The 27,328-nt window shown below is 36.7% G+C and overlaps 1 protein-coding gene across 1 annotated transcript in view; it reads right to left on the bottom strand.

Annotated features, from left to right (window-relative positions):
- Positions 1–27,328, bottom strand: part of CNGB3 (cyclic nucleotide gated channel subunit beta 3) — a gene marked incomplete at its 5' end in the record, with an annotated part of 97,174 nt that overhangs the window by 10,717 nt on the left and 59,129 nt on the right. The window contains 12 exons of the mRNA XM_082015082.1: positions 1,691–1,774; positions 2,624–2,721; positions 3,135–3,294; positions 5,208–5,349; positions 12,396–12,518; positions 16,570–16,634; positions 17,887–17,973; positions 19,926–19,976; positions 21,573–21,781; positions 22,388–22,730; positions 23,262–23,266; positions 24,060–24,217. Of these exons, the coding sequence (XP_081871208.1) occupies positions 1,691–1,774; positions 2,624–2,721; positions 3,135–3,294; positions 5,208–5,349; positions 12,396–12,518; positions 16,570–16,634; positions 17,887–17,973; positions 19,926–19,976; positions 21,573–21,781; positions 22,388–22,730; positions 23,262–23,266; positions 24,060–24,217 (1,525 nt within the window). The remainder of the gene's footprint in view (positions 1–1,690; positions 1,775–2,623; positions 2,722–3,134; positions 3,295–5,207; positions 5,350–12,395; positions 12,519–16,569; positions 16,635–17,886; positions 17,974–19,925; positions 19,977–21,572; positions 21,782–22,387; positions 22,731–23,261; positions 23,267–24,059; positions 24,218–27,328) is intronic.

The raw sequence follows: 27,328 nt of genomic DNA, 5'->3' as shown, positions 1-27,328 counted from the left end.
AGAATAAACAATTATTCAAAACTTTGTCTACTTTTATGTAAATCACTGCATGGTTTCAGAGATTATTCATTTGTTTATTATCCTCCACATGATCTACTAGGATTCAAAGCATGACATCAGTATATACAACAAAAAGCAGGCAAACTGGAGTAATATAATGGACTTCACAAACATGACCATAACAGTCTTCACAACATCTCAGTAAGACAGGCAGATAAATATTTTTCCACTTGTGCAGCTGGAATAATTGAGGCAAAACAGCAATTTCTTTTTAAAAGTGAAAAGGAAACAGCAATAAAGCCAGGACTGAAAGCGTAGGGCTTGCACATCCTATCCCTTTACTTCTGCCTACAAGCCCGCATGTTGGAGCCTCCTCGGTAAAGTATGATGAGGCCAACATACATCCAAGGAGGAGATAGTTCCAACAGGGTTTTATTTACTACTACATGTTACAGCATTAATAGCATTACTATGGTTGTTGGCCACATAGTAGATCTATACAAGTGAGAGGCCTTTGAGCTCTGAGTCAAGCTGGAATAGATTGGTATTTCCATTTCTCATAATCCATCCTTGTTAAGAATTTTTTGCATCTAACCGCAATATCAAGACCTTGAATCTGTTACTGTCATTTATTATCTGTGTTGTGGCAGAGTCCCAGCCACAGTCTAATCTTTTCATGCTGTACATATTACAAGCAAACACACCAAACTACTCTTCCATTCCTCCTTGCTAACAGTAATTCTGGGATTGGTCTTTGAAGGGATACACCTGATCCTTTGGTGTATTCACAAATGTTTAACTTCCTACACTGTGGAGTCAGTGGGACTAACTCAGCATTTGGGAAGAGGATCATATGCTTAAGTCTTGAAGGGAGCAGGACCAGCATGCTGGACCAGAACTGCTAAAGACAAGTTAAGGGGTTCTGATGACCACTTCTGCGTGTGGTATAGACTGTGGGTCAATTGCCAGAACAGTAACAGTACTGATACTTCACCCTCGCCATGCTTTAATTACACCCAACAATCCCTATAAGTATGTTTACATGCCTTCTGAAAAGAGATGTGGGCTCACTTGGTCAGAAGCTGAGCTATCTACCTGTGTTAATATAGGGCCATGTTTGAGCTGTGAGAGAGAAGATAGGCTCCTTTGCTAAGGGACAGTGTGACTGCATTCAGCTGGAAGTCTGGAGATGGCTCAAAGCTGTGAGTGAAGGTAAAGCAAGATCAGATCCTGATGTGAGTAATGCTATGGGTTGCAGTGTATTATTTTCTACATTCTTAGATAATTCCACTTAAGAGTTTCTGAATACACAAATGAAGCACATGCAAAGCATCATAGATTGAGATCTGTAGGCTAGGTTTGTATGTATATATGTATAAAAATTAAGCTTGCTCCATTTTAAATATTAAAACTTCATGATGTATCATTAGATACACCATATTTACATTAAGTACTTTCCCATATTACTATAATTTTATATTTGATAATGTAAGTAATCAAATCCATATTGTCTTGTTCTAGGTTGAAACTTGAGAGCACATTTGTTATTATTACACAGAGTACCTTAATTACTTTTATGCTATCTAATTCACTTAGGATTAATTTTATTTAAAGGACACTGCTGACCGATATCTGAACCCTTTTTCTAAAATACATACTATTATTATTTGAAAAAGACAACAATACTCACCTTTTTGCAGACAAAGTCACCAGGCAAATACACAATGGATTTCAACCTTAACAGCATGTCATATATCATCTGGGTATCGCACCCCTGTTAAAATGGTTAGAATTGTTTGCTCTATTAATTCAGTAACACAAATGATTATTAGTGCTTACACTGGGCAGCAAAACCCAACAACTCATGAATGATCAAGGGCTTCATAAGTGGAATTCAATCTCAAAACATCATAAGGTTCAGCTTTTAGAGTAAAGACTGAAAGGATTGTAATTTCGGATGCTTATAAAGTTCCCTTTGGGCTGAACATCTTGACTTTCTACAGAGTAAGATTCTGTACATCTAAATTTGCTGTGGAAGCTCAATTAGTGCTATGTTCACAGCTTTATGTGTCTCTTATTGGATTTTTTTTTTTAATAATCCAAGGGAAAAAAACCCAGATCATGTCAAATGTTGGTATGAATCTATGAATTCCATGTCTTCAGAAAATGTGGCAGAAACCTTGCAGATATGTAATGTTTATACAGAGATATCATGTGATTATTTTGCAATTATCCCAATAAACAAATTAGTATTAAAATCGTAAGTTTAGACTACTTCTAAAAATGCAGTGTCTCCTTGGCTTTGTTGTCAAAAATCCAATCTTAAGTACCACATTTAAATTGTATACCAATTGTAAACCATAACATCAGCTTTAATATGTTGATATAACAGTACTGTGTCTTAATCTCATTTGCTTTTTTTTAATCTCTGCTTTGACACAAAGAAATTAAAAGACAGGCACTTGGCTTTGCCCGGACATGTCTCCATTGACTGAAATATTTCTTAAACCTATTTTGCCTTGCATATTAACAAACGTGTTCTTAAGTGTTGCAAGATGCACAAAACAAGGTTTCTGTCTCAGGAACACCACACATTTCTGCATTCTTCTCTAAAACTACTTGCTTTGAATAAGTCGACTTTATTAACAATGGCAAAGTTCACATCAATTGCAATGGCTAGTTGCATTTTGGTTGGCATCTGCTCCAGTAATTCTGATTCATCTGTAAAAGAAAAAAAAAAAAAGCAAACTCTTTTAGTTACAAAATATAAAGGAAGGTGAAAGAATTTCCATAAAAATAAGCATTGTACAGAAAAATACCTTAATGGAGTTATTCTAGCATTTATGAGTTCAAATCAGGAAGCTGCTAATATACTTTTACTAAGATATTGTCATTTAAGTGACATATCTTTGCTAAAGTTATGACCAGAATATTATATAAATTACTAGAATTTGTGAAGTAGTAAGCGTCATATTGCTTTGGAGTTTTTTTCTTTTCTGAAGTAGATTGAAGATCCTCCTCTCACTTCTTGCACACAATTCAGAAAAGGACAAATGTGAATTTCACCCTACGTCTGTATCCGTACAACCATTCTCACTTGGAGTTGCTACAGAAGTAGAACTGGAAAGCCTTACCCAGCATTCCCTGAGAGTCCCATGTGTATTCATACCAGGTTCGAACACGATTTTGGACCACTTTCGGAATAGAGTAAGTGTTCATATAGGAGACAGTGTTGTCCATACTGGAACGGTAGTGGTTCTGTCCTGCTGTAGCTGCTCCAATTACATCTCTCATCTGCAAGCATTAGTTGTTGTTACTATACATTTCAGCAAACATAATCTTGATTTGAATATCTTGTCAACAACATATAAAAAGAGTAAAACTGATTAATTATACATTCAGCTGCATGTTTTGAATAGGTGTTTCATCCAATTTTTCAGAAGTATTACAGATTTAATCTAATTGTGTTGGAAAGCCTATATTTATGGAATTGTTTGTGGGTTTTAGCTTATTTTTCTGTCTCATATTTCTGGACATGGATGAAAAATATAGATAATGTTTTTCGTAAAAAGCCGTAATACTACTACTCTGCATTTGGTGTGCAACACAAGTCAGAAATGAAGCAAACTGGGCTAAATTTCTCTAACAACATAATCTGGCACCACTAGAATTAAGATCCTGCTGCTGTTTAAATAGTTAAGGGAATATAGATCAGCCCTAAAAATGCACTTTGAGCTGAAAGGTGACCTTGAAGATTTTAGTGTAAAAACATCATTTAACATTCCAACACAAATGTAATGCAGTTTTTAGAAAATGGATGAGCTAGTGTTCATAGATATTCCATCTTCAAGATCATAACTGTATAAATATGTTTTTAGTAGAATGGCTTCATATTGCAGTGGCCCAGGATTAGTATGCCAGTGGGCTGGATTCTGCTTTTTATTAGAGATGCAATTGATTGCAGTAGTAATAACAATTTCTAGGCAAGTGTGCTAAACCAGGAATAACTCAGTAAATTTAAGAACTCTTTGTAAACAGGAATTATAAGAAACTGCAATGAAGCTATTCATGTGTTAAAATTTAAGGTCTGAGTCTGCAAATGACTATACTGGTTACAAAAACTAATCTGCAGAATCTTCTTGGGAATGGTGCTTTCATTGACAGTTATAGAAATTTAGGAAAAAAATATGAATATGCAGACTCTGAAGTTTAATCCAATATAGTTGAATTCAATAGTTTTCCAGACGAAGTATTTTATATGGACTTCTTTGTTTTATTTTTGATAATTCTTGTTTATGGATGAATTTTAAATAGCATAGGCAAGAGTCTGTTTCGTGACGGTTATCTCTTCTTGCATTTCTAAGCAGCAAGAGACATATGTGATTTTTCATTATTCGATTGAACTTTTTCAAATCCTGAATTCAAAATAAAAATGAAATTTCAGTTTTCATTTATATTTTTTCATAATAATTCTTCCAATAACAAGCATTGGAAAGGAAAGATTTCTACGGGAATTTGGTTCTCACATAGGAACCATGGCATTGGTTTTTCTGTAGGCAATGTATTTTAAAACCTATAGATCTAAACCCCAAGTTTAATAGTTACAAACCAGAAATATCTGAGTTCTATCCATTTGGAAATATAACTGATTTGCTGTGATATGGACTTTTTTTAAATCTCTTGCCAAATAAGAACCAAGAGAAATAGAAAACAGTTGATTTGCAGGTTAACAAATATACTGTAATTTATGGAAGAGAGCAGAATTCCAGTTTGTCAAAAATCTTGGGATTTCCATTAACAATATTGTCTTGCCAGTAGTATTGAGCGTGACTTATTAAATAATTTGTACATATTAATATCATACCTACAATTATAGTTTTTATATCAGATTTAACAGTATAATGTGAATGTCAAGAAACTGTCTCCTTGGCTGTGAGGAAGAAAAAAGGAATTATACATAGTTCCAAGAATCTTCCATGTCCTGCAGAGTCTTGGCTTTAAATCAGCTTGTATGCAAAAGGGCTACAAAACTGAGAACTGATTAAACACATGTATTTGTCAGAAGAATACGTACGGATGAGAGTTAAATAGAGGCACATTCAGATGGAAGATAAACCTTTTCCTAGAACTAAACACCATTAAATTGTATATATTATCACTACATCACAGTAATTTGAACATATCTAATTACTGATTTTTTGATGTACCTGACCAATTAAACTGGAGAAGACAAAGACACCCAAGAAAAAATTCAGCAGTTGAAAAACTATCTCAAACAGAGTTTGTGGTTCTGGAAGGCCACCGATGGTGATTAAAGTACGAACCGCCCAGTAGTAACACCTCAGATACCTGTGGATACAGACAGCATTTTTGTTATTGACTGTAGGTACTTATGTGGTTGAAGTTAAGCATATACCTACCTGAGTTTGGCCTTTCAGTGGTGCTTATCAGTCTAAAAGACCTCAGCATTCTTTATAAAGGGTTATGATTTTACAAATAATACAGTTATGTAAATCATATTGTGCTGAATGTTCTCACTGACAGCAAAATAAGAATATATGGGAAATGCAGCAGTTACTGTTCTCCAGTAACTCTATGCAGCATTACTGAGGACTTTTATAACAAATTGCCAAGGTGGACATTACAGTGTTACAATGCCATCTGTGAAGATGCCATGATGTTAAAAGCAGTGTAAAAGTGCTAGAGACATCATGAAGCATCTGTAGCATACTAGATGCACACACAACTGAAGGTCTCTTCCAAGGCTTCACATGATGACACCAGTGTGAAGCCTTATGGTGGGCACAACAGATGCAGTCTTGTCCTTCTTGTGTCCATTAATTTTCCTACCCCTTTAATCACATTGGTCTTCCTCCCACTCTGCTTCTGAGCACCCTTCATTGGCTCTGCCTCCTGGATTATGTCAAAAAGAAGTTACATGTTTCTACAAGCTGTGTGTTAATCCAGCTTTTCCAAAGCACTTCACTTAGTACTGAAAGGTTGACGCCTGCATTAACTTCTTCTAGTGGCTGGCCTCCACTACCTCTTCTATCACCTTAACACTTTCTTGCCACCTTTGCTGCTTTCCCTCATTTCTGGGAAAAGCTGTCCATCAATGGCTACAAAACAACCTTGTTAACAGCCTTCAAGACTTTTCTCAGAACTCTCATGATCTAGAAGCCAAATATAGCAGTGAGCAATGGTCAGTCACTAAGACTCTGCTTCAACGTGTGGCTTGTGTTGACTCCTTCCCTGTGTCCATCTGCTGTCTCTCACTTATACCTGAATTGTGATCACTTTGCACAGCCCTCTTTGTACAGCCTTGTGCATGACAGAGCCTGTTGCATTCATGCAGTGTATTTCTATTAGTATGATAACACAAGTTTATGAAAACAACAAAGGACCTAGACAAATTTTTTTTTAAACTTTTTGAGGATAGACATACTAACTCTCTTTTTTCATATACATAGAGTGTCTTGGCATCTCTAAGCTTCTGTTTTAAATTTCGTTCTAGAACATGGCACCACTAGTAATGCAGCATCCCTCATATTGTGCGGCAGGGATTAGCTCAAATCATTGTCGTGAATGTGCTATCATTTCCTTCTTTTCTGAGCTAACAGCTAATGTGTTTAGGAATATTTTTAAAGACCCCCTATTAATTGGAATTTGACTTCTTAAGTCTCTGTACAATCAGACTTCAGCTTCACTAATGATTAGAAGTGGAAGTTCATTTTCCTTAATTGTACAATGAGATTTTCTATTATTTTATCTATTACTGTTGCTTCTGATGCAATCAAGATTCCTTCTGTTTGTTGAATTTTATTGTGTTTGAAGCAAATTAAAAAAAAAAACAACCAAAACCAGAATAAATACTTTTGGAGGTGTTTGTTTTGAACTAGATAGTCTTGCATGAATCTTTTCATGTCTACCCTGACTCTGAGGCCGCCTGATCTGCTTCCACACTTCAGGTGTACATTTTAATTTGGTTGCCTCCACTTTTAAACTGCTCTCTTATTAAGATATAAACTCCACTGCTATTAATGACTGGTCCACATAACAATACAACTGGAGGGTCAGTTTTGTGCAAATATGAGAAAATAAACTCATAATAACAACAAATTCCAATGAGGGTTTTTTTTTAAAATCATTCCAAAGTGTTTCCAAGTCTTTTACTTAAAATGTCAGGCTTTCCCAAGCAATTGATTTTTGCTTTTCATTAAAAAGACACTTTTTTCTTGGATGCAGATTAATGAAATACAGTAACAATGATCACTTTTACCATAATTTTCTAGTTTCAGATTTTAAATCCCAGAACTGGCTGTTTTCATTCAAACTTCGTAATTAAAAAAATTAATTGCATATCTGCCATCATGTCATTTTTCCTTGTTAGGGGTGCAAAATGAACAGCTGGATTACACCACTATAATATTTTCACTCAGGTTCAAAAAAGTTCACCACCTATGCATGCTTCCAGCAAAGTATGTGTAAGTGTCGGCTTTCTCTAAGACTTTGGTAGCATAAATAAAGAGTAAGAAAAAGCCTCAGATCTGTTTGGAAGAATTGCAGATTTAAGCATAAAATGATGTCTCTAGCTTGTCTGAGGGGAATTACCATATAAAGCATATTAATAGCACATTCATTTGCCATCACTGAGAACGCTGTAGTGCTTGAAACATGTATAATTTATGAATATAAAAGTAAAGAAATTAGCATTACTTCTGTGCTAGTTACTATAGGAAAGGAAAGTAATTAACCAGCTCCCTCACCCCCAATGGCCTTGGATGCCAAGCTTGGTAAATGCACCGTAACAGACAATATAATCTTAAATTCGGGAATGTCTACAAAGAAGGAAAGCAGCTCCTTGAAGGAATTTAGGGGTCACATTCTTCTTTGCAGTGTTGTGTATCCAAAACGTGAGAGTTTTTTTTCAGACCTGCCCACCCCTTTCTGAAGATGTAGTTAATACAATATCTTCTTCTGTAATTTTACTTCAAAAGAAACCTTCTACTGGCAAAGTCACATGATATTCACTATCTCTTAGGCACAGCTTTTACATTTTCTCTGTTTACTCATTTTATTGTTTTAATTTTAATCTGAAATAGAAGTTACACTATTGGAATATAAAACATCTTTTTTCCTTAAGAAGGGGAGAAATGAGATTATAAATTTGTTTAAGGAAAGCCAGAAAAAAACAGACTCCTATTTCAACAGTATTAGCAGCTCTGCTTCCTACTAGCTAGTGTCTGGAAACCATCATTGCTCACCATACAACTTACTAGCCTGCTGTAAAATTACTGTTGAAGCAAACAACATGAGACAAGAAAGGGATCTTCCCTCTGCACAACACAGAGAGTAAGTTTATCCTTCAGGCAATCAAACTAATAGATTTTTCCCTAAAATAAGTCCTAGGTATGAAAACATTCAGAAACACTGCAAATAAGATACTTTTCAATATTATGACAATAGAAATATCTTTTGCATAAAAGTCCATTTTAGAATATGCTAAACTTCTTACGTGGTTTTGGTTAATAAAGGTAAATCAAACCTTTCTGCACGTGGCGACCAGATTTTAAGGTGGTATTCACACATCCATTTCAGCCCAGGGAAGCACTATTTCAGGGCTATCACATTTGATTCCTCTCAGATTACAGCTGGGATGGGTTTAAACAGGGTAAAGAAGTGGCCTTTATAAACTTCTACTCTAACGACCCCCTTCTTGGTACCTCTTTTTCTTGACTTGTTCATCAGGTAACTGTGGGTATGATGATCTCAGACAGGATGATGTAATCTATAAAGCCTTTATCTAAAAAGTACAGCTGCAGGTAGCAGGTCTGAAAGCATTAGGTCTGACATGAGATGGGCTGTGCATTGCCTGGAGGCACAGAACTGCCTCTGTATAGCAAGCGTTGCGAGTGTGACCCATCAGACCTATCGCAAGTGTAACGTATAGCTGATACCCACGAGACACCTTTTAAGATATGTCAGTCTTATGGGCAGCGCATTGGCTATGCACATTAGGCAATGCATACCAAAGCAGCAGTTGTTCCAGACATGTACAGGGACCATTTTCTGGGACTTCAAGACACCCTCTAGGTCTGTGCCCAGCGCAGGAAGGCAGCAAGCTATAGAGATACATGATCAGGATGCAAATAGATGTTTTGATTAACAAGTATGCTGGAGAATTTTGCAGACTGCTTGTGGATGACTTGCAAGCAACAGAAGAAATACACAAAGTGGAATGATGTGTTTTGCCTAAATTTAATGCTGACCTGGGATTCACATGAGAACTTCAGCTCCCTACTTTTAATTTCCCTTGTGGGCAGTTGATGAAAGAGAGAGATACTTCCATGGGACAATTCAGAACGACTGTGTTCCTGCCTTGAATCCCTTTCTAGAGGATTTGTCCATTTTTCTGAGGAATTAGGGAGACCGATCTCTTACTTAGGGAGTTAAATTAGATTGTAAATAAACACATAGAGTTCAAATTGTTCACTTAGCTATAATTTTCAATAATAACTAATAATTTTCAATATCCTGCTGCTGTGGTTACATAGGCTCTACACTACGGTGTTGCATCAGGGGTGCTATCCTTCTGCATTAGGAGAGACTGAAGTCTGTCTGCCTAATTATACCAAGCTCATGAGTGCAGTTTTAATGCGGGGAACACCTTGTGTGGCTAATTTAGGTGCGTTGCAGGGAGGTAAAGTTGACTGCCTTTTGCATCTCAGGTCAAAGGCTTTGGCTGAAAGCTGCCATGCAAAAGACCTCAGATGTTCTTGGACCGGCACTCACACTTTAGAGTCTGGACACGAGCTGGAAAAGAATACAGCTAGCAAAACTTTGCAAAAAGAGCTACTTTGACAATTTTGCTTGTCATTTGAGCGCTGTATACAGCTGTTAGTTACAAATCAAAGTTCACCAGTTAGTATGCCCGCTTAAGAACATATGTATATATATATAATCAAACTGATGAGGAAAACTGTTGTCTGTGTATTCTTTTTAGCCTGGAAAGGAAAAAAAGGTGTGGACATTTTTAAGAACTGTTTTTGGCCATAACTAGCAACATTTTATGGACACAGCAGAGTTTCTACATAAAACATTCATGCCACTAAATTGGTGCCAAATCATTTGCTTTGGGTCAGTGTAATCTGAGACCACTAGAATTTACATTTATTTGCCAAACTGCTTGCTGTCATTTTTTTAAATTAGCTAAGAAACTATGTTTGTCTTATGTTGCTTCTGAATGTGTTTCCATTCTATGTGAGACCAATGGCATACTTTGCTTCAAATATTGGCAACTCTGACTGCTATGTGAAAGGAAATTACATTTGCACTGCTGTGCCATAATAGCTGTACTGGTCACTTTTTCTGACAGATTCTCCCTGGATTGTTCTTAATTCCTGCTTTCCAAATAAATGAATATACCTAGAGGTATGTTGTCTGATATGTTTATATTCACATTGCATCTTCAAAAATAACTAATGTTCACACAATGCCTCTCTGTCAAAAATCCCCAAATATTCAACAATCAGGTAGTATGTCATGCCTGATCCTCTAAGGCAATGACTATCCCATACAGAAGACATTTTCTGTTAGTGGGAAACCAAGCTATAGTTTATGATATGCAGTTCAACATGGGATACTCTTTGGGGTTTCATGTACATGAGACCATATAATCCAGTATGAGTTAGATACAGTCAAAATAATAAAGTCATACATTCACCAACCAATGTCAAGATGAGGTAGGTTAATGGCTCAATGAGGCTTATATTCTAATATGCATTTTATTTCAGCATCTCAGTTTAATGCAGTCCTTGAATTATCACTTTATTATTATTGCTGTTTATAAAAAATTCTGCCCTAAATCCCATGTGATTTCAGTATGATGTCATTTGAGAAATGTTTTTGTCTCCTCATGGAAAAGGTATCACAAAATATTAAAAAACCTGACCATTGCCTCTGGGCACAACTACATTGTCTGTGATCAAACTAGCAAATAATGTCTACCAATTGTTTCCCTGAGTGGAATGTAAAATATTCTTGTCTGTGAAAAACAGGAAGACTTTTTTGCCTGTTCTCTAGGCTGTATTGAAGAAACATTAAAAACTTGAAGACTGAGAAAGCGCTCTACTTTCGGAGTTTTCAGGTTGCTCAGTCTTAGCTACCTTATTTTTTAATTATGAGGCAAGTATTCCCAAGAATGACATTAATAAAAATAGCTATAATGGAAACTCATTCTGCATTTTTCTTGTCAGATTTCTGGAAGCCTTGATCCTGTGAATAAATATCTGTGTATAACTTCACGTACATAAGTGGTCCCACTGAGCTCCATGAGCCTGTTTTCACGTGTCTGACTGCAGTACTTAAGATGTGTATTTTCATGGTGTGTGGGAACTTTAATCATGACTTTTTTTTTGAGAGAACCCTAATTATAACAAATCAGTTCTTCTTTACACAAAATACCTTTCACTCTTAAAGGCTATTTTCTTACCCTTCAAGAGAGCGACTTCACACCAAAATCATGAAGTCTGACAAAATTACAAGGAAGAGGAGTATGTCTCCAAGAGAAACATGAAGAGTTGTTTAAAGGGTGATTTATGACAGCAGTAGTATATTATATGCAGTTTTGCAAAGAATGTAATTAACGAACAAATTGAGCTTCTGTGGCTTTAACTTTATCATGGCCTTTGAAAGAAGTGAATGTTCATACATCTGAACCTACTAGATATCTTTTTATATAACTACACACAAAATGTATTATGACTTTGCTATTTTCTCTTGCTTCTTCTCCACCATCTTAATGAATGTCCCTTACTTGGTACCCATCCTAGTGCTGTCACGAGGAGTTTGTGGAAAGGTGTGACAATATCCAGTCCTTCCCACTGGAGACACTCTGCCACATGTTTAAGCATGACCTTTTCAAAAGATCAGAGCAAGTGGGTGGAATTTTTTCAGACCAATCACCTTGGTGTTTAGAGGGGCTAAAATGTTGCATTTTAATGACACAATGCTGTGTGGCAGAAAAAAATAATCTGTGTCTCTGATTCCTTTGAGGGATTGTTCTGCAATCCTTCTAACAGTTCCCATGTGCATATGCAATCAGTAAGTTTAATTTATGACCCTTGTTGCTTTCTAAATGTTTAATTAAGTTGGTGCTTAGCACTGATTCATAAACCTATAAAAGCTGAAAGTGGTAAACTGATTATTCACTGCACCTGCCCTCCAAATATGTGTAAGTAATGAAAGCTGCTAATCAGCAGTCACGGTGCTAAAAGTTTGCTATCCAAGCACTTGTAAAGTAAGGGCATACCCTGCAAGCAAAGGCATGGGAAAAGGAGGGGGATGCAGGAAGGAGCAAAATCAACAAAAACCTCTTGCAAGAGAAAAGGACTTACATGTTTCCTTTGCCATCATACACCCATCTGGTGCTGCCAAGTCCTTCATAAGCTGAAGCCCAATAATACACGCATGCATTAATATGCAAGATAAACAGCAAGTATCCAGTTGTTCGAATGACCCTACAAAAGTCAACAGATTCCTGTAAAACAACTTCCATTTTTCTTTCCTTTCAATATGGAACCCATTGCTTTTTTTGACCAAAGTTTATGTTAAGCGTCCACTAAATAGTTCCTCACATGTATTGCTTTGTGAAAAAAAATAGGTGGCAGTTACCTGTCTCTTATTTTGTCCAAGGTCAAATAAATATCTTTCCTAGAATATTTGACACAGGGTAATTTTAAAGTTATGGTTCCCTGAGGACTTTGTCCTCAGGTCGAGGGAGGTGATTCTGCCCCTCTACCCCACCTGGGGTACTGCATCCAGCTCCGGAGCCCTCAGCACAGGAAAGACATGGACCTGTTGGAGAGGGTCCAGAGGAGGGCCACAAAGATGATCAGAGGGCTGGAGCACCTCTCCTCTGAGGACAGACTGAGAGAGTTGGGGTTGTTCAGCCTGCAGAAGAGAAGGCTCCGGGGAGACCTTATTGCAGCCTTCCAGTACTTAAAGGGGGCCTATAAGAAAGGTGGAGACAGAATTTTTAGCAGGGCCTGTAGCAATAGGACAAGGGGTAATGGTTTTAAACTAAAAGAGGGCAGATTTAGACTTGATAGAAGGAAGAAATATTTCACAATGAGGGTGGTGAAACACTGGCACAGGTTGCCCCAAGAGGTGGTAGCTGCCCCACCCCGGCAACATTCAAGGTCAGGTCGGAGGGGGCTCTGAGCAACCTAATCTACTTGAAGATGTCCCTGCTGATTGCAGGGGGTTGGACTAGATGACCTTTAAAGGTCCCTTCCAATCCAAAGATTCTATGCTTCTATACTTCTATGACTTTATAATCCACTTAACTTGCTGTGAATATTTACAGAAATTTGAAGCTATATTAATGAGGTGAGATGGTACAAACTAATGTGTTTGCCCAACTCTGTTCAATGGTTGGACTTGATGATCTTGAAGGTCTTTCCAACCTAGTGATTCTGTGATTCTGTGATTCTGTGAAGATAGGCTCTAAACCTGTGAACCAAAACCAAGAAATGTTTGAGGTCAGAAATGAACTGCTTTACAAGAGCTGTGCTAGGAAGCCTGCAGTAAATCTTCTAAATAGCATGATTTATTGGCTACAGCAGGAGTTATATCATTCCTAATTGCAGTTCTTATGCTTATGGCCAGTTCTTTGAAGAACACCAGTGATGAGCTACTTAAGCACCAAGCAGCTTTCTGTTTAATACAATAATGATCTCATTGTATACCCCCTGTTCAGTACATGGGGATCAAAAGAAAGATCTGGATTTAACTCTTCATTCAAATATACATACAGGCAAGGGATAAATAAGAAGGAAAAGTATCAGCACTTGCCTGAACACTGGGAGGCTGGTACATAATGAGTTTATCAGCTACAGCTAGAATTCAATGCAGTTTGCAGTGTACAGTAGCTGAGTGGTTTTATGAAAATTTAATAAGATCTAACTAAGTTTTGCTAGCTCTATTCCTATAAACTCAAACTAATAAGTTTCAGAAGATAATCCACACAGGCACATACACTTGCTGCGTAGAAGTTTAGTTTGACATCATCCTGTTAATTGGTGCCTTATCACTCAAATGGTGACCATACCAGGATCTCAGATCCAAACAATATTGCTACATTCAAATAAAATGCAGTAGTTTGCACAAACAGCCCATCTTTTTTATATTTTTTAGTTCCTATTTGTGCTTTTCTTCTGTATAACTACCTCTCTTCTCCATTTGTCCTTTTTCTCTCCTTACCTTAACGCCTTCTGGTAAGCCAGTTAAAAGATCTTTGCCATATAAATGTTTTTACCAATGAGCACCTCAAAAACTGGGAGTCAGGGTTTTCTGAAGTATGTATTAAAGCATTGTATCAGGGCACAGCATGACATTTAATAGGTGCTTTTGCAAATACAAAATATAATAATCTGGTAGCACAGTATGGAGGCATTTTTTTTCTGCCACAAACCTTATCAATGCACTGATGGGAAAGCCTATAGATAACGAAGTGTCAATACTGTTAACCCTATGTATACTGAGCAATACTGAAGTCCATGTGCTCTACCATTATTTTTCTGCACATCTTCAGTGGGATTTAAAATTGCATTTTACTTATGAAGAGTGCTCTACTTCACACTTTTCAGGTTTCTGACCTCTTAAGAGTATGATGTAGAAAATTAATTCGCTTTGTAAGATTTACATTCTGCAATTTACATTCTGCAAGTAATTTAATATTGGAAAATGTAAATGGGCCTGTGACCAGGAAGCAAAGATACAAGCAGCAACACAGAATTCTGGCACTCGATCAACACCATGCTACAGATCTGTCTAACAAGGCAGAACAGCTTTGCAGAGTAGCTGGCTCTGCCTTTCCAGCTACTTCCATACATTTTACAAGACCAATGAGATCTTGTCTTTCTAAATGAGCACGTTCCTTCTTTTGTGACACACAAATCAACGTCATATCCCTCAAAGTTAGGGTAGTTTGAAGATATAGACATCTTATTCTCAAATTGCCCTTTAAACAACCATTTCACATTCTATACTTTTATATAGTGTGAAACTCTTTCCCTTGCAAAACTGTCTATTTGGGTGAAAATGAGTTTGCTAACATGTTCTCATTTCCTTGAATGCCATATACACACAACGGTATTGTTACATACCAGCTAATTACTTGATTCAAACCACCTATATTAAAAGTCCATATCTCTCAGTGCTCACTGCAAATATTATAGGACATACAGAAAAGTCATTGAATTATGACTCCAAAGCAAAGGAAGTAATATGTAAATCAGTTAATTAATTTTAAAAGTTCTCAACATTAGAAAAAGTTGAAAAATATAAGCAAGAGAGATGAAAGCATCCTTTTTAATGAGATTAGAAATCGGAGAAGGTAGGGAGGCAGTGATTCAGAAACTGACATAGAATTTCTTCATCTTGTGGGAAGTCAGACAAGCCTTCTCTTGTACTAGCAAGAATTCTAATAAATAAATAAATAAATAAATAAATAAACCCACAAAAGACTCTTCAATAAGTGAAATGAAAGGGCAACATGAGAATAAGATTTGTGGAGGTCAGCATCTCAAAAATACTTTAGCGGAACTTTCAAACTTCCAAGGTTTGTTTTATTTTACAGGTATATGAAACATGTTTCAAACTCCTTTTGAATTAACTAGTTTCTAAATCTCATAGAATATCTCATTTGCAATATACCAAGTCTACCATTTAAGTGCAATAATCTCTGAAACAGAATAAGATGGTAAACAACAGATTCCTCAGTCTGCTGCAGCAGCACAAAGGAACAATATATGGGACAAAAACTGGGACGGGGAAAAAAATACGTTGATGTAGGAATTCCACAGGATAAACTAGGGCTGATGGCACTGACAGTAGATGACAATAATGGTGACACAGTAGATGGGTTCATTGGGTCTTAGTAGCATCACTGACTGCTGAGGGGCCTATGAGACTTGCCATACACATGTCCGGTGACTGCTTGAGTTGGTTCCAATATTATTCTAGTCAATGCAGAAGGTGAGAACATAGTGCAGTGGACAACAGTTATAACGACTATTTGAGATCTGTGCTGGATTGATTCTCATTCCAAGTTTAGTCAATGCAGTGGAGGATCAAGGTTCTGTATATGCCATGTTCATGGTGAGAGCGTATTTGAAGAAAAATGTTGACACAGCTCAAGCTCATGACTTAGTACAAGTAAACAACTACTGAGCATTTGGCACTGCTATCAGCAACCTAAAGAAACCATTCTTTGTCTCTTTCACTAAGGAAACTTCTGATACCTCTGATCAGTTAAATTTCAACAGGAGCTTCAGTCTGGTGAACAATTTGCCTGAACCAGGCCAGCTGAACTGAGCTAGATTTCATATGTAAGTGAAGGTTTACATTTGTTATTTTAATCATTACAATAAAGACAGATATTTAAAAAAACCCTTAAATTAAAGATGTATCATATTCCATCCCATGCTTCACTGAGAAGTCCTGAAATCAAATGAAATGCATTCTGTGCCAAGCTTTACATGCTACAAGAGTTTAATAAGCACATACCTGTAGATGTATGCTTTGTCCAGGATAGCTTCCAAACGATCATTAAACTCAAAGAATGTGTTATGCTGAATGGAAAACGAATGAAGGTAATTCAATTACTATTCCTCACCACTCATCTTTTTCTAACAGTACAGACATTAGTTCACATATACATTTCGAAAAGAATGTTTTTTTCAGTAGTCTGACTTTCTTTAAACATTTAACTAAAAGGTTAACGCAAAGCAAAGACGAAAATTGAGTTAAACATTGTTTTGGGTGTTGAATGACCCATTAATCTGATTATAGAAATAAACATGCTGTTTAGGTCAGACTGTTGCAGATGAACGACTTCTACTTGGGCAACTTTATCAGAAAGAATTACATACATTCTGAAATTCCAGTAATTCCCAGTAAGTCATCATATGTATCAATGATCACATACTAGACAATACCATGTAGGAACAATTCCCGCTGTATCGAATTCCTCCTGTTAATTATCTGTAGTTTACCTTTAGTGGTAGCCTTTAATATTCACATGTATCTTTTTTCTTTGTTTTTGTTCAGTACACGTCTGCTTGCCTAATACGGGGTACTGCTCAACTTTTAATTCTTTCATGTTTTTTGGTTCTGATTTATGGAATTTTGAAGTTTTGTTGAAAACTGAAGAGTACCCTCATTTTATTTTCAGAGATCTTGTTCACCTCTAACTGGAAATGAAAGCCAATTCTTTGTCAACACACTTGCTTGTGCAAAGAGGAATGTATTTAGCCACAGAGTTGCCTGCTAGGCACCATGAAACGCAGGGGGAGGGCTGTTGTCTAATTCCTTCTCAGTCCCTTCATTGCACAGCTCCAGATGTCTTTGAACTTAATAACAGGAGTGGGCTTATGCTTGTTAAATATGCTGTTTATAGTTGTCCTTAGTTTACGTTGTCCTTAAACTTTCCTCCTTTGCTTTTAAGCACCTGACGTTACCAACAGAAGGGGGAAATACTTTGGCATTAATTAGTAATCTTAAATTAATTTTTTTTTATCTTTGAAAACTAAACTGGTAATTTATGATTAATCTAATTTATATAGTGGAAACAATCCAGACTTCATCACAAAAACCTTTTGAAAGTAGGAAATAATAAAGTCAGAAGAAAAATAAGCGAATAAGGGCTTCATTTGGCTAGATTATACCTTGTATTTTTTGTTGGTTTGTTTACTGATGTTGTAGTTTATCCTGGAGATATTTTCCAATTTCTAAATTTCATATTCCTAAATATTTTAAACAACTTTCCATTGGATTGTAAAAAACTTTATGTGATTAACCATCCTTCACTAACACGGATCTTACCTTCAGCAACCTATTTGCTCTAAATGCTGGGTTGAATCCAAATAAGAAGTACAAAAGTTCAAACGGCAATACTGATATCACATCAAGCTGTTGAAGAGCAGAGAGGTCAATTTAAACTTCACAATATCATCATGCATTTACTTGCTGTCAAAAACCTACTTAGACTGAATCATGATTGAGTATAATATTTGAACAGTCAGCATGCTAAGCCTGTAACTTCCCAAGTACTGGTAGGCAAGATTATCTCTCTGAAAACATGAACAGCTTTGCTCTGCCCTGCTTTTAAGTCCCCCATGCCTGAGATTTTAATCTGTTTCATGGTGATTACTAACTGTATCTCAGATATTTGATTACTAATATGTTCTGTTATTTCAATTATAGTTCTGACAAGACTAAAATGGTAGGCATGTGGCTGGTGAGTAGAGGTGAGGAGAGCACTCCACAAGCACTTCTTAGTAGTCCTATGGCTTTTAAAACCAGGCTGCCAAAGCAATGCTGGGGAGCATGATGAATTAGACTCCTTGCTTACAACCTGCAAAAGCCATGTGTTCTATACAACAGATTCATCACAGGTTGATAAGTTTGGTTGTTTGGGGTTTTTTTAATAGGTATTGTCTTTTGTTTTATTTGAATGCCGCTTCTTCCCATATCACTAAAATTTTCAACATCTTGCTGCAGTCCATCAACTATGTGATTACTCTTCTTATCTGACTACTTTATTCTTTCCAAGAATTCTGTGGAGAGATGGAAAGCTGTGGCAAACTTGGCTTTGCCTTTTTAAAGATCCTGTCATGCCTTGCTCTGTTGCTGAACATTTGGGAACAAAAGGGGGATGTGGAACCGTACGCTTCATCTCACTGTAATCAGAAATGCATTTGCCCTAAGAGATGCAACTCGTGTAGGCAGCAGCTAGCCTGCAGCGCCGACCTTTTATTTCATGCAAGTAAGATGCAGTTAATACCTGAACTCTGTAAAAAGAGAAAACCAAACAAAAAAATTGATTGAGGACAAACAAACTTTTATGGCCTCTCTCCTTCTCCCAGACACATGTCTAAGAGGAGGCAAAATTTAATCAGAAGTGCTTTAATATCAGTAACTGTTAATTAGTACTTAATCATACGAAAAATCCCCAGATTAGATTATATCTCGCATGTGGTGAGAACATTCAAATCTCATTAATGTATGCAGAAATCAAGAGCACTAAACATAGTGCAAGAGTGAACCTAAAATAAAACCATACACATCCGCTTGGTTTTCTTGATTTAAGCTGGACTCTGTCCTACTGAGTTGCCTGTATAGTGTATATCCTGCGCTTTTGATAGCTTAACCTCAAGGGTGTAAGTGGTGATAATATGATCACTGAGGCAAATTTTAGCTCTGAAACAAGGCAGGTGCAAATGCATTTACAGAAGAGAGGAAGCATCTCAGAAATGTGGGATCAGTGTCAGGGAGCTGTATGTGCATCAGGAATTCAATAGACTACCTGTCCTTTGTTGGGAAAAACAATTATTTTGGAACAAAATGAACTGTTTTTCTAAATCAAATAGATCTTCGGTTTTACAAAATGCAATGAGCATCAAAAAAATTAATTTAGATTTTTTATTTACTTGTGTGAACTATAACCTATTCACTGCCATGAGGTACTTAATGCACAGAGTTCACTGAATAGAGTTATCATCCAATTTCAAGACTTTTTGTTTTGTTTAATGAATCTCTGGCAAACTGTGCTATTGTCTTTCAGTATGTACGAGGATGACTTCACAAAAATTCATCAGAACTCAGGAATTTATTAATTCCATTTTATTAAATTATTATTGAGAATTAATATTTAAAATTTCTTCTATAATTATTCTGTTTTACAATTAAACATTGTTTATGAAGATGGCAAGCTTCAGCCACCAAGCACTGACATGCCATCAAGACTATGATTTCTAGTGAGGTTCTTAAATCAACAGTGATTTTCAGTGAATGAAAAAAATCCTGTGGAATCCTACAGCCAGAACTTAGATATTGACATCAGCAACACAGGGTCTGCTTACCCGAAACTTCATTGAGCTGTGGTAGAATTTCTTCATTTCCACTTTGTCTGTCTACAGTGATAACAAAAGGAAAAAAAGGCATAGTCAAGAACAGTATGTCAGGAATAAGCCTCTGCTACTTGACAATAATAATAATACTCTTCTGATAATAAGGATGATGATAGGTATGTTAATGATGGTCTAAAAGTATGAATGGAGAAACATCTGTAGGAAGAAGTAGTACTTTTATTAGACCAGTTTACATAGATTAGACCTACTTGAAAAACATCAGGTTTGGAGTTTGATGTTTTCCAAGTCTGGCTGTTGGTTTAACAAAGTATGTTACATTTTTACCACAAATCTTCCCTCTCAAGAGTACAAGTAGGTGGTTGACCCAAAACCCTTCAATGTCAGGATGAAAAATTTGACTTCAGTGGTTCTAAGAAAAATGCAAAGAACATTTCTGATGGTACTGTACAAAATTAGCTCTTTGAAATGCTAGCATGTTAATGCTAGCATTATTAACATTATAATAATCGACACTGCATTCATTAGTAATGATTAGCTATTTATTTTTAAGTTGCTCTCCATGGGAACTGATGCTAATACCTTAATAAGAAAGGGTAATCACAACTATATAAAGAAATGTATCTATTATTATACCTTCTGTATTTATACAAGGACCACTTTAAAAATAGCTTTAAAATCTTAAGGATATTTCCATGCCAGATCTTCACTATTATCAGTTTAAACATTAAACTAAATGCAGGACATCAGGCAGTAGATGATCTCTTCACACACTAAAATCTATGAATTGTACAAACAGCTTCAAGGGAAATAAAAGCTAAGCTTCCTATGTTAGAATTTTAACCTTGTTCATAAAATTTGAGTTCTGTAGGATTTAGGCAAGATTGCCCCTTACTGAATGGCTTGTCATGCAAAAATACATTACACTGCACTGCATTTAAAATCTATCCAAACTGTATTTGCATAGCTTTATCTGAGATTCCTCTGTAAAGGTATTGGCCTTTTTTCAAACACTTGCTTAGAGTTTTCTTTTGTATTTTTCTATAAAAACATAACACAAAAATAGTAGCAAAAAGCAAAATTGAATGTACATATTTTCCCAAAATAAAATATCTCAAATAAATTATTTTCAAAGCATCCTGAAATTAAAGGGAATTTCCCCAATTTTTGGCAAGAAAATATATCTCCCGGTCTGTAACAAAACACTCACATCCTGTCCAGTCCTGGCAGAATATGCACTGTCTTCAACTGTGAATTGTGCGCAATGTAAATCGAAATCTGAAAGTTTCACACGAACATACAAACACATATATACATCAATGAGTATATAGTCATATACTCACTGATTCCAGTGAAGCTGCACCAATTTACTCATGGTGAGAAAGATTTATGCCTGTTCTGACTATGCTCATCTATTACTTTCAAATCTGTTTTTTCTTTTTTAAGAATGTAGACAATGGATATGTTACCGTCTTCCAAAATAGGATACTGAAAATTCAGTGAAGAAGAATATAGGTATATTTTGATAAATAAAAAAGTTACATAGATTTGACATTGCAGGAAAAAAATGTGTCAGATTAGAGGGAATTTCTATAATGTAGTTTAACACACAACCTGGGAAATCCCAGTTTAAATACTTACTATTATATCTCCAGCTTTTAAAAATTGCACTCGGGGCTGGAAAATCAGTAAGTCGCACAGGTAGCAGATATCACAAATGATGTCTATGGTAAACCAATACATTCTGTTACTTGGGGTTTGATATGGAAACACAAAGCGAAGGGGAATAAACCAGCAATTCCAGTTATAGGCGACTGTCACAAGCATGAGCCATGCTACATAACGGCGATCTGAAAAAAAACAACATTGAATTTACAGGCATGAACTTAGAATCTTTTATCATTCTTTCAGACACATTTATTCTAGTTCAGTCTCTGGGAACATTTCTGCCCGGAGCAACCTACCATTCTCCCTTTTTCGATGGTATAGGCTGCTAAAGTGATATAGGAGGGAACTAGGAGTCGCACAAAGAATTCCCAAAATGGAAAAAAAGAAGATTTTATGAGAGCATATAGAATCTAGTGCATCTGGACAAACTTGCTATATTTTGCATGCTGCTGGTGTATGACATGACTGACAGAAGAATTATTTGGCCCTAAAGAATGGGACAAATTCTAGACCAAGAATTGGAAGACTTGGGTTTTAATTGTGGTTGGTTTGCATACCAGCTTTGTGGCACTCGAGAAACACTTTGTCTTTCCGTATCTTTGCTACTGTTGTCACTTTGCATTTTGTTTTTTCCCCGGTTCAGAATGAATGTTCTTTAGGGCAGGATCTATGCATTCTTCTGTGTTGCTGACTGGAATGCGGATCTTATGGTGGCTCCCAGGTACTATGTAATATTAGGTCACTTTGATATGTCTTTACCCCATTCTATGACATGGCTTTTAATTTACCTGTGTATGAGTCTATGCTGTCTGGTAGCTGCAGATACTTCATGTATTTTTTCAGTGGAGGTTTTTTGAATTTACAGCACAGCATATCGCAGTAATGATCCTCTTCTGGCTTTGCTTCTGTGTCCTCTTTCTTTTCTTCTTTCTTCTCTTCTTTCTTTTCTTCTTTCTTTTCTTCTTTCTTTTCCTCTTTTGGTGGGGGTGGAGGCTGTTTCTTTGACGGTGCTAGCCACATAGAAGGCCACAAAGGGTGACATCTTAATAACGGCTCAATTACTACAACCTGTTTTAACATGTACAAGAGCCTCATAATTTTTAAAACTCTTTTAAAAACACTCGGCAGTGACTAAAGCTACAATTCTTTATGAAATTGAATGTATTAGAAAAAAGATTGGACCATAAAATCACCACTGATGTGATCATGTACATTTGCTATCAAGAACAGGGCACTTCATGTTATAGAGTGCTCTCTATATATTACTCTCTTTCCTTGTACAGTGCCCACAACTAATACCATAAAAGACTGACAAGAAAGAAGATAATTAATAATTCAGCATTTATTAATGCAACTGGGCATTTCTCTTTACATGACTGTTGCAAATAACGCATGCAGTTAGGATGGAGATAAGAAAAGATGTCTGTGCCATGGGCTGATCTATTCCCTCTCCTGAGAACTGATATGCAAGATGCAGCAGGTGAAACTAATGGGAAGCCAAAGGTGTTGTATGTTTCTAGGCTTATAAAAGTCTTGTGGCACTCCTTTGAGCCCAGTTCTTCCATATTTGAGCCAGATGATTTTGTCCACACATTTGTCCCGTTAATTCTAGTGGCTTCACCTCTGAGTAGGATACACAGTCCTAGCAGTAAACTGGCAAACTGGATCTATAATGATTTAGGAAATAAATGATTTTAAGTTCTACAAAGAGAACAAAAGAGGTAAATGAGCAAAGAAATAATGAAAAAGAAAAGAAGTAATTCCTTGTCAGCTGGTATAGTTTATAATACTTCAAGCGTTATTTTTTCCAGTTTATTAAAAACAGGTAAGCAATAAAGACCTCCTAAAAAATGTCAGAATATGAAATCACCACACTCAATTCCTTGTGAAGAGGAAAAAAAAAATCAAAATTTCCTCTAAAGAAGAAAAATACCATATTTGTTTTACATTTCATATTTTGTCAAAAGCAAATATTTAATTAATTTCAGATGAGTTTGCTCTATTCAAAGCATGTAATTAGAGTCTTCAGTGTGTCTGGAAGATTGCTGCCATGGCTAAAACTTTATTTAGTTTTACACAGCAGATCTAATTTCAGAGCGACTAATATCGACTCATATGTATACGTATGTTTCTTCATATGTTTCAGATTCATACCCAGGAATAAAACATATCTGGGAGCTATTTTAAAATATATGTAAAACTGCTTAACAGGGATGATTCTAAATATTGCCCAAGATTTTTTTCCCCAAATTATGCAGTACTGGGGTTCAAGGGGAGCACATACCTAAGGACCTGGCTTACTGTAAGGATAAATTGACTTCAGTGGGCACAAACTGATCCATTTTATTAGGTAAACATGCTATACTTACTTGAAAATTTTATCACAGTATTTTCTGTTCCTGCAAAATAATTTTCATCTTTAAACTCAACAAATGCATAGCTATTTCAGGAGTCACTTACAAGCTGTGGGACTGCCTTCTGGGGAGGACAGCAGTGGGTCTTTCAGCTTTTCCTTATAGACTGTTGTCCTTGTCCGCATTTTTCTGATGATCTGTTGAAGTTGGGCATCAACATACTCATTTGTTTTGAAACCCGAAGATGATGGCTTCTGTGTGCTACTTAAAATGAAAGGAAAAAAGCTTAATGTACTGAAAAGCAGTAGAAGGAAACAGTGCTAATTCTACTTCATTCGTTCAAATCAGGCATTAAGACTGGATCTTGCTTGGCCACAGTGTTAATTCATATCACTTAATTCACGGTAAGTGGACACCTAAGTTAACTGCTCTTGCTTGCTGCTTATGTCAACAGATATTGCTGGTGACGTGCAGCAGTGTACATGATATTTCAGGGAGAGGAGGTCAGGGTACCTCTGTATAGCCCACTACATTAAAGACTTCCCTCTGCTGCTTTTCAGTAAGTTCTACTGTGGCTATGTAAGGCCTAGAGCTTATTCTATGTATTTGCTAAAGTACAAGGCATGCTCTTCCCATTTGTGAATAAAAACGTGCTTGTAGGATATGGTACCATTAGGATATGATAATATTCTAACGATGACAGGACATAACCGAGTTAAAGACTGATGTGAAGGTGCGGAGGCGAGTCTATGCTTACTTTATGCTTCCTAATATTGGGAAAATTGATTTAATTTAGGTTTTGTTTTAAGTATTAGGTAACATGAGGTAAAAAATGCATCTGTTTTACCAAGTGGCAAACAAAACACTGGTGTGCTTGCTGAAGTTTCTTCTGTTTCCACTAAGAGTTTACTTAGGGTCATAGTAACCCTGAGCTGATATTCTGGAACTCGCAGAATTTCTTCAAATCTGAGGACTGCTGATTTTCAAACACCTGCAACCTCACATTCTGCACTGAAATGAATGCTTTTAATAGAATCTATGCATGCTGTGCAGGCAATTAGAAAATTTAGGTGAGGGTGATTCTTGATCAACTCTCTTGGGCTTATTTATACTTGAAATTTCATCCTCAATTTGTTGCTACTCTCTGATTATGCACACTGGGGCTGTTTTGGAATGCCACTCAGCTGGCAGCTGGGCCATGCATTTGGACTTCCTCCAGGTGAAGACCAGGATAAGGGATTTCTTCTGTATCCTAGACTCAACACTTCTCAGCTGGTGTCACTCACCGGTGTCAGAGTTGGCTGGAGATGGCTGTGACTGGCAAAGGCAGCTCAAGGCTTCCTCCCACACCGGTCACAACTGGCCACCCCCGTACTGAAACTCTGTCAGCTATGCCCAATACAGGGAGTACAGCAGAGAATTGTTCTTCCTTTCTTAACAGTTTTTTATCTCTGTCCCAGATACCATGGGGCTGGGATGTTACAGCAAGAGAAGAGGCAGATCAAGAGTGCAGCATGCGGATTCTTGAGAAGACCTTGTCAAAGGTGAGTAGGGGGAAAGTGGTGTAAGAACACCTTGGGTAGGGAAGAAATGAAAAACACCGCAAAGAGATCTTTGAATAAACACCATGTGTCCTCAGGACCTAAACCTACTTTGAAGTTCCTAACAGAAAGATCTGTAACTAAAAAAGAAGAGTGTCAGAGTGGGGTGCGTGTAGTTTTTTAAGAAGCACAGTTTTCTGGAGACACAACACATCACGGTGCCCAAGGAAATATAATTTAAGGATGTGAAAATCCTTCAGCAATATAACCATTGGATAAAATGGAGATAAGCTGTTAAAAGCAGAAAAAGCAGAAGTCTGGAAGTATGTGCTTATCACTCCTCTAATTTAAGTCTTCTGTAGTGTCTATTTCTTAAAACTCCCCAGACAGGAGATTAATCAAACAGTTCTGATATACTTTGTAATCTCATCACAGTTCCTTTTGTGTCACATATTCCCTTTGCTCAGGCCATCTGCAGTTTAATGAAATCCTTTCTTGTTTTGAGCTAACATGTCACAATTAGTTTTTCAGCTTCTATGCAAAGAATTTAAAATAATTCTTACTCTTTGCTGTTGCTATATTTGCTCAGGGCATTAGCTATCATAGTAAAATACACTTATCACAAGTGTCATGCAAAAGGCCCTTTCTACCTTCTTTGTCGGGATAAGCTATAAATCGTGTGGGATTTTCTTGTTATTTCACATCCTTTGCAATAAAAGTTAAAGTCTCCTCTACCATAATTTTGGTGCTTTATCATTACAATGAAACCCAAAGGAACCGTGTTGGTATTTGGTACTGATTAGAAACCATGTGAATTTGTTTGAAGTTATTTGCCCCCCAGTTGATGAGAAATTTATTTTCCTTTCCCTCCTTCTCATTTGGTTTACATTTTCTCCTCCTCTATTATTTTCTAGTAATGAAATGCTTACTTTAAATTTTCTCTGTTTAATACAAATGGAAGGGGCTGAATGTTGAACACTGCTAATTTGAAGGTGTGTCTTGTACACGTGGTTTGTGTGGAGGTGCACTGTAAATTGTTTCGGCTAATGAAGCCCATTCAAACTTGACTAAATCACTTTTAATAAACTTGACTCCATCTCTTGCATTAGGTCGTGCTTTGCCATGAATGTGTGACACCAGTGTCGTGCAGCTGCCTTTCACTGCATGCGGCTCTCGGTGGAAATTGGGATCTGGCTCAGCACCTCCTGACTGGCCTGAGATCATTTCCTCAGCAGACTTCAGGTGCTTTCCCCCTTTTCTCCCCTCTGTTTTGTTTGGTGATGTTTCTTTCACTATGTGTGTACTCTTTCATGTGGTAAAAATTTATTAACTCTATTAATATATGTTTGATAAATTCATATACATAAACACATAACTTCCAGCAGAACATGACAGGCAGGAGGAACAAGGCTACATTTTTCTCTGTGAAAACTGTGCTTCCAGGTCAGAGACCTTGCTAAGATAATTTTCTTTGAAGAGACCACATTTAATAATTTTAATTTGTCATCCATATGACGTTGCAACACTTTCTGATTCTGGTTTTCTACTCCTCAGACTTTCACATCCTGTGCCTGTGAGAAAGGTTATTTTGATTTATGTTTTTAGCATGCTCTGTTAAGGAGATAATGCCTAATTTTAAATCCATAATTATGTTCATTCTCACCTCACAGTTACAATTACAGACTGTATTGATTTTATACCAGGCTCTTTTCAGTTTTATTCTCTGTATGAAAGCTCTCAGGGTGTGATCAGACTTGTGGATATCGATCAATTCCTGGTTTGTCTCTGCCTGTGTTACAAAGATGAATAGTTTGTGCCATACTGGGGCGGGTCT

Source organism: Phaethon aethereus, assembly GCF_964289735.1.
Source record: "Phaethon aethereus genome assembly, chromosome: 2".
Classification (NCBI taxonomy): Eukaryota; Metazoa; Chordata; class Aves; order Phaethontiformes; family Phaethontidae; genus Phaethon; species Phaethon aethereus.
This window is presented reverse-complemented; position numbering and strand designations above follow the sequence as displayed.